The sequence below is a fragment of the Mustela nigripes genome, chromosome X (assembly GCF_022355385.1).
Source record: "Mustela nigripes isolate SB6536 chromosome X, MUSNIG.SB6536, whole genome shotgun sequence".
NCBI classification, from domain to species: Eukaryota; Metazoa; Chordata; class Mammalia; order Carnivora; family Mustelidae; genus Mustela; species Mustela nigripes.
This window is the reverse complement of record NC_081575.1, coordinates 3,997,704-4,005,393: the sequence shown is the minus strand read 5'-3', so window position 1 is coordinate 4,005,393 and position 7,690 is coordinate 3,997,704. Positions and strand designations below refer to the sequence as shown.

The 7,690-nt window shown below is 52.9% G+C and overlaps 1 protein-coding gene across 1 annotated transcript in view; it reads right to left on the bottom strand.

The window, feature by feature from the left end:
- The window catches only part of CD99L2 (CD99 molecule like 2), a 91,954-nt gene that overhangs the window by 6,513 nt on the left and 77,751 nt on the right, over positions 1-7,690 (bottom strand). The window contains exons 8-9 of the mRNA XM_059385932.1: positions 2,607-2,642; positions 2,145-2,264 (exon numbers count right to left, since the gene is read on the bottom strand). Coding sequence (XP_059241915.1) covers positions 2,145-2,264; positions 2,607-2,642 — 156 coding nt within the window. The remainder of the gene's footprint in view (positions 1-2,144; positions 2,265-2,606; positions 2,643-7,690) is intronic.

Below are 7,690 nucleotides of genomic sequence, written 5' to 3'. Positions count from 1 at the left end.
GGGGGAGCCCCCCGCAGCCCCCCAAGCACACCTGCCTCCCCAGGCTGTGCCTCCCCCACCAGCCGGCCGGCCACCAGCTCCAGGCCACCCTCAGAAAGACGTCCGTGCAGAGAAGCTCACGGCCTGCAGCTGTCCTCAAAGCCCTTTTTGGTTTATTCTCCCTCAAATGTCACAGAAATCATTTAACAAGAAGTACGCCAAGGCCTTCACGGTCTCCTGTTTTCTTTGGCTTTGCCTGCTAATCCGATTTGCAAAGCCTCACACCTGTTTTAGAAAACAAGTGTGAAAATGAGGTATTTTCTCCTCACTTTCCTCCCCCAACCCACGGTCTCTTCACTGCCTCTGGTTCCCCTGTGGATCTCAACTCAGTTCTTTCGACAGTCCTCCAAGCCTCTGTTTCCTTGTCGATAAAGTCAGGGTGCCCTTGAACCTAGCCCCTGGCGCTGAGGCGGGGCTCTCAGGGCGGGACACCACATCCAGCCCTCGGCAGTGGCTGGGAAGCCATTCGGACCGTAACTCTGTCTCCCTCCGAATGTGCTTCCTCACGGCTGCAACCCCCGTGCCCCAGCACATGAGCTCTCCTGCCTGGCTTGGATAAGCCCGGATCAGGCGCATCTCCCTGTCAGGAATGGTGCTCCTCAGAGGCGTGGCCACGTCCTCCGCCCCCACCACCTGTGGATGTGACCTTATTTGGAAAATGGTCTTTGCAAGTGTGATTAAAGAATCTCGAGAGGAGATGATCCTGGATCTAGGGCGGATGACAAGGATCCTGGATCCTGGATCCAGATGATCCTGGATCCTGCCTGCGATGACAATCGGCCTTCGGAGAGGAGCAGACACACAGACACAGGAAAAGGCCCTATGGAGGCACGGACTGGAGTGGCGAGGCCACAAGCCAAGGGATACCTGGAGCTGAAGGCGGCAAGGCAGGATCCTCCCACACAGCTGGCTGGCACCATCGCGGCAGATGGTGCCAGATGGTTCCAGAAGGCAGGAACACTGCCGATACCTTGATCTTGGACTTCTGGCCTCCAGAACGCTGACAGAATAGATTCTGTCATTATAAGCCACTCCTTTTCTTTGCTTTTGAACTGGGCAAGAGAGAACTCTAAGGACAATCCACCTTCCAGTTCCCTACCTCTTCTTGACACCCCTCTGTTCACACCACTCTACAGTAAGGCTTGTGGGTCCACAGTGGGTCAAACAGAATCTAGAGCAGGGTGACCATGAACAGCTGTGCAGGTTGTGCACTGAAATATGAATGGTGCCCCTGGAGCACTGCAGCACACAGCCTGTGTAACTGTACGTGGTGGCCCTGGTCAAGAACGTTGTCCAAGACTAAGAAAGCAAATATAATCGACAGAGGAATGAAGAGGTAGAGACTTCTGCATTACCCACATCCAAGCTTTCTGGGGCCCAGGCTCATTTGTTGACCCCCGGGTTGGACCTTAGGGCAGAAGCCGAGACCCAGAGAAAGGGTAGGGAGGGGAAGCCTCACATGAGATGCTCCTAAGCGTCAGGAAAGAGGAAAATCATCCTTGAGCCAGGCCCTCTCACTTGAACTAAAAATTCCCAGTCCCAGAGTCACTCCATCAGCAAGCAGTGGCACAGCAAAGCTGTGCTGGTGACATGACTGGAGGGACCCTTCCTGCTCCCCCTTGCCAGGTCCCTACCGGCTGGGAAGATGGACCTCTGTCACTGTTCGGCTTACAGCTGAGACGCAGCCAGCGACAGTGTAAAATGAAAGCAGGCAGGGAGGGCTGCAAACCTCACCCTCTCTTCAGCCCCTTGCCTCCCTGCCTCTTTAAAATGTGTCATCATGGTGGCGGTGCGCTGGCTCTCTGCGCCCCCAGATCGCTGCCCTGTGCCCCGGAGGAGGCCAGCAGCATGAGCAGGCAAGGCCTGAAGCCGAACGGAGACCCCAGGCTCTCTCCACTCTGCGTAAGACACACGCCCACATTCCCTGGGCGCTGCCCACGGAAACACTGCAGTCTGGCCTCGGCCCGTCCGCTGCAGAAAGCCCAGCCCGGAGCTGGCCTTGGGCAGGCTATGGAATGGACCTGAATCGTGCCCCCACTGCTGCCCCTCCCCCCTTGCAAGACCTTGGCCGCTGGGTTTGGAGGCCACAGCATGGCTGCACTTACGCTGGATACTGAAGCAGAACTTCTTCTGCTGGTAGGAGATGTAGCTGGAGACTGCGCCGATCAGGGCCATGGCTAGGGCACTGGCCACACCCGCGATGGTGCCAGCCTCGGCCGACACTCCTAGGCAAAAGGGGGGGGGGTGTGTGTGTGAAGAGATGTGGAACCAAGCCGACAGCCCCACGAGATCAGCTCCCGCGCCTGGCTCTTCTCCCTCCACCAAGCTAAGCTCATTCAAACGCCCGTGCCCTCCAGGCCAGAGTGACAGGGCAAAGCCACTTCTAACTAAGGCTTATGCCAAGGCCTTCTTTCCATAAGGATTTCCACCTTGGGAAGCTGGGGTCTCAAGCCAGCAGGCTTCCCATGGGGCCACCTTCCTGGGGACCTCAATTTTCATGCTTAATTCTTTTAAATCACTATATCCCTCTGCTGCCAGCACAAGGTCTCCTCAGGACACAAACCCACCGGATTCTGAGTCGTCACTGCCATACCGCCCATCACCTGGAAAAAGGACAAAAACCGTGAGCCTGTGACCCCCCCCCCCCCAGCTTGCGGACAGCCTCCCACAGTCCCCCCCCCACACCTTCCAGTAAATCCCCAGTGGGCTTCTACCTGACTCTGCAAGACCTGCTTCCTTATGCCTACCAGCTGCAAAGCCCAGGCCACCAGGTACAACTCATTTGTAAAATGACAGTGACTGTGCCCGAGCACGTGTTGTAGCCCAGCTCTTCATACACGGGATACTTTGTGGCGCGGTGAAACAGGTAGCATCCTCATCTTCCAGGGCAGGGGGCAGGCTCGCCGGTGAGGGACTTGCCAGCAGGTGGCAGAGCTGGCCCCATGCCAGGCGAACCTCCTTCTGGATGCTCACACTACCCGTAGCCCATGTCCATACGGTCTCTTGGAGGAAGTCCGATTCTTTATCTCATTGCAAAATATGCTTCTATGAAACTTCAAAAAAAAAAAAAAAATAGAGACGACGACGACGACTAGCAGAAAAGCAACTCCTAACTCCACCACCCAGAGTGATTTTGCAGTGGGTATTTCAATCGACTTGACTCCTGAGCCTGGCGCTTCACACACTTTTCTCCCCATCCAGATGTTTCCATTTGTGTACTGCAGGTACGTACACAGCTACGCAGGAGCACAAAAGCAACTGGAGGCTGGCCATCCCTGATCCAGTATTTTGAAATCTGAAAGGCTCCAGGACAGATCAGTGGGTGGCTGGGATTAGGGTGGAGGGGGGGAGGGAAGGAGACAGTGTGACTCTGAAAGGGCCCTGCGGTGACTAAACTGGTTTTTCTCAGGGCCCTGGTGGTGGTCACCTGCGTCTCTACCCGTGAGCGTGCTAGAACTGCACAGAACTCAACACGCGCTGACCTCCCCACAGAGCAGCGCCCTAATGAGCAATGGTGCCATTTCAGGACATTCAGTGGCCTAGAGCTCTCCCTTCTCAGGGCAGAGTGCTCTTTCATGGAGGGGGCAGGTGTGTATCCCCAGCGCCCAGGATTTTTAAGGGAAACCACTCTGGATGTTGGAGGCAATGAACTGTGGCGCTTCCTTCGCCAATCGGAGCCTGGGCATGTGTAGGTTTGTGGACTGTAACACACGCGCCCCTCTCATGGCGGGACCGGGGGAGGCTGTGGATGTGGGGGGCAAGGGAGCCTAATTTTGCTGTGAACCAACCTAAAACTGCTCTGAAAAAATGAAGTTCGTGTTTTAAAGCACGGGGGTGGGGGTAGAGAATGAGGTTTGTTATGTTCCCACTTAGCGCTGAGTCCTCGCGTTACGGGTCCCCGATTGGGTAGGAATGGTTATTTACAGAAAAACCAGCACTGGCTTTTTCAAAAGCACAGTCAGTGCTATCAGAGAGCACCAGGGCAGAGGAGGGGCCACCGAGCAGAGAGGAGGGAGTACCGAGCGGAGCGGAGGACACAGGGTCCTCTGTGTATCGGCAGGTCAGCAACGGGGTCGCTTGTGAGGACCCGGAGTCTGACCGTGTCGGCTTGTCGGTGGTCCCGTCTGCTGTGCTGGATGTGGCCACTGCCAAGGAGAGGGGCATGCCCCTGGGAGGCGTCCTCTGCCGATGTGCTCACGGCAGATTTTCAACCTCCCTTTTCTTTCACCTCGAGTCTTGAACGTCACAATCTGTACGCTCGGGAGCTGCCAAGACTGTCCCATGTACAGACTGTACAAGTTGACAAGACAAGACGCAGACTTCAGTAAAAGGAACAAAAAAAAAATCTGGGCAACAGATGCGAACAGGCAATTCAACACGACATATGAAGAGGGTCTAATAAGCACTAAAGGTAAAAAGTGTTTCACAGCTCTTGTAGTCAAAGGAACACCGACGCCGACAGGATAGCATTGTACAGCGATGAAATCTACAAAGATAACAAACCTAGGATACTCGGGGGCGGGGAGGACAGGAGCCAACAGTGGCAGGAGGGGACAGTCCACTTGGAAGAGTCGCATCATTTCCACTCTATACTTCCTGTGACCCAGCAAGTCAACATCCAGGAACTTAGCTGACAAACAATGACAGGTTTATCAGAGCGGCAAACAGCCGCAGGGGGAGAACTCTCAAAACAGGTACTGATTAAATAAATTATGGTATAATACCATGCAGTCATTAACACAGTATTTTAGAGTACTCTTTAATGACTGAGAAAGATATTCAGGGTCCTACTGAATAAAAACTGGCTTTAAAAAAGCAGCATGGTCCCATTTTTGTAAAAATATTTACAAATATAGTATTATCTAGAGAAAAATTACTGCCAGCATATACTCCTAAGTATTCCTGGTGATCCTCCCTAGATGGTAAAACGATAAAGGAGTATTTTCATAAACTTTATGAGAAATGGCTTAATACACCAGCCCATTTTCCCCACAATTGGCGGAACAGCTCCAAGAAGCTATTCCACAGGTTGCTGGCAGGATCTGCATTTTCAAGGATGCTAAGTTTTGCAACCCCACCTGCCTTCCGGGCTCAGTATATTATATACCAGAGACCAGAGCTGCCCCCTCATACTAGAAGCTGCCCCGTGCAGCCCATCTCCTGCTGCCGTCTGCTTTCGTCCAGAAGCCGATACACCCCCATCGCGGCGCAGCGCCCTGCCCCCAGCTAGAAGAGCTCCCACAGCCGTCGTGGGCACTGTGCCTGCGGAAAATGCTGGAAGAGGTGGCAGCACCTCGGTGAGTAAGTCCTAGACACGCCCTGTCGTGGGCAGAAGTGCCAGGCCCAGAGCGCCCTTGAGCGCAGAAGGCAACAGCGCCCACGCACACACGTCCGGCTTCAGCCCACTGCAGACACGCTCCTGGGAGGCAGGGACATGGGGCACGGATCTGCCCTTCTTGGACAACAGCACAGCCCAGGGCTCACACTGAGCGCCTGACACACCTGACAGTCACGGAACACTGGGGACATTCTATCTAGAAGTGCTGGGGCGGGGGACGGTCAAGTATTTAGGGACTCTCGTAAGTCGTTTCCTCTTCCAACAGCTACAGCTAGGATGTTCAGGCTTTGTAAAAATTTATTTTCATTCTAAGAAGACGGACAGCAGAAATGGAAAACAAAAAGTAAAAAGTTAAAAGCAAATAAAGAAGGAAAAGGATTCTTCCTTTTCCTCCAAGAGGAGAAAGCTCAGCCTCCAGCCGGACCGCTGCACAGCTGCTGTCCCCCAGCCATCTTTCAGGAACCCCCCTCCCAAGACTGGAAATGCTGTGACGCTGGACACAAGCAAGCACCAGCCAGTGGCCCCAGCCCTCTCTCCCCTCCCATTCCCAATGGATTCCTTGGGTCAGCTTATCAAGGGGTTTTGGACAACACTACCAGGGTGCGAGATCTGGGGGTGCGGACACCCCACCCTCCACTCCAGATCCTTTCCGGACTGAGAACAAACACAAGGAGCCAAAGAAAGATCTGGCAAAGCACTGGCTTCTCGAAGGGGTAGACAAGCACCCCAGCACCATCAAGGTCAGGGCTTCCTGTTTGTCCGCTTCCCTTGAAAACCCCTTGCAGCTCCCCTGGGAGAAAGCTGGGTTCACAGACTGGACCACAGAGTTCACGGCCTCTACGAATGCACTTACCGGAGGGCCCTTCGGGGTCCAGGACTAAGCGTTCCATGCCATGACCCCAGCACGAATGTGGCCCAGAGGGTCATCAGCCGATCCCATCAGCTGGGTCCCAGCAAACACTGGGGTGCGAGGGGTACCCGAGCCAAATGCAGCAGGAGTGAAAGTGTGACTGAGCACGGTGCGGGCTGGCCTGCGCGCGCATGAGGACAGGAGCCCGAGGAGGATGAGGCGAGGCGGCCGTCACATCCGAGGGCCATCGCAGGCCAGGCTACCGACGACCACAGAGAGCTGGAGCCTCCAGAATGGAGGTGACCATCTATTAAGGGATGGGGAGCTTAGTGCTCCCCAGAAAATGAGCAGGAATTCATGGGGAGGAAGAACAGCATTTTAGACAGAGAAGCAGCTGTCTGGGGTTTTCCTCTAAGTTCTATAGCATTTGTCTGTCTGTCTGTCTGTCTGTCCACCCCTCCATCCGTTCATCGGTTTCTCTTATTTCTACGTCGCATTTCAAAGGCAGTCACAGATATCTGTACACGCAACCCCTAAACTAATATATGACCTCCGTTTCCACGTTTGCTTAGGATGCTCCTTTTTTAAGGTAAAATTTACGTATGGTAAAACACACAATCTTCTGCGTACCATCTGATAAGTTTTGGCAGATGCAGACCCATGCGAAACCCGGCCCTCCACCAAAATGTACAAGAGCATCGCCACCCCAGAAAGTTCTCCTGTGTCCCTGCCCAGTTAATCCCTGTCCGCACCCCAATCCCGGCAGCCACAGATCTCATTTCTAACTTTATAGATGAAGTATCAGAATTTCGTATGATTGGGCCCATAGTACGTCCTCTTTTCCTTGACTTTTTGACATTTACCCATGTTTTTATATTGGCAATTCGTTCTGTCATGTGAATATATAAATATATCACAATTTGTCTATTCATTCTGCTGCTGGTACTTGGGCTGCTCCCAGCTTTTTGTTTTTGTTTTGCTATTATAAATAAAGCTGCTATGAATATTCTTTGTAAGTCTTTTTTTGAACAGAAGCTCTCATTTCTCTGGAATAGAAGTGAGACTGCTGAGTCACTGGGTAGGTCTATATTCAGTATTTTAAGAAGCTTTCCATTCCCACCAACACTGCAGGAGAGTTTAAGTTAACCCACATCTGCACCGACATTTGGTATTGTCAGTCTTTCTTATTTTAGCCACTCCGGTGGGTGTGTTCTGGTAGGTCTTTGTGGATTTGATTTGTCTTTCTCTGATGAATAATGACTTTGAACATCTTCATATAATTTCCTTCTATATAAAGTGTCTGTTCAAATCTTATGCTCGCTTTTTAACTGTCCTGTCTTTTCATCAGTACACAATGGTTTTATCAGAGGACTGACACAAAAGCAGTTCCGTGTTCCTGGGCGCTCTCTCTGGAGCCAGGAGGCCAGTGAAGAGGTTAAGGTAACAACCCAAGAGGGGAGGGG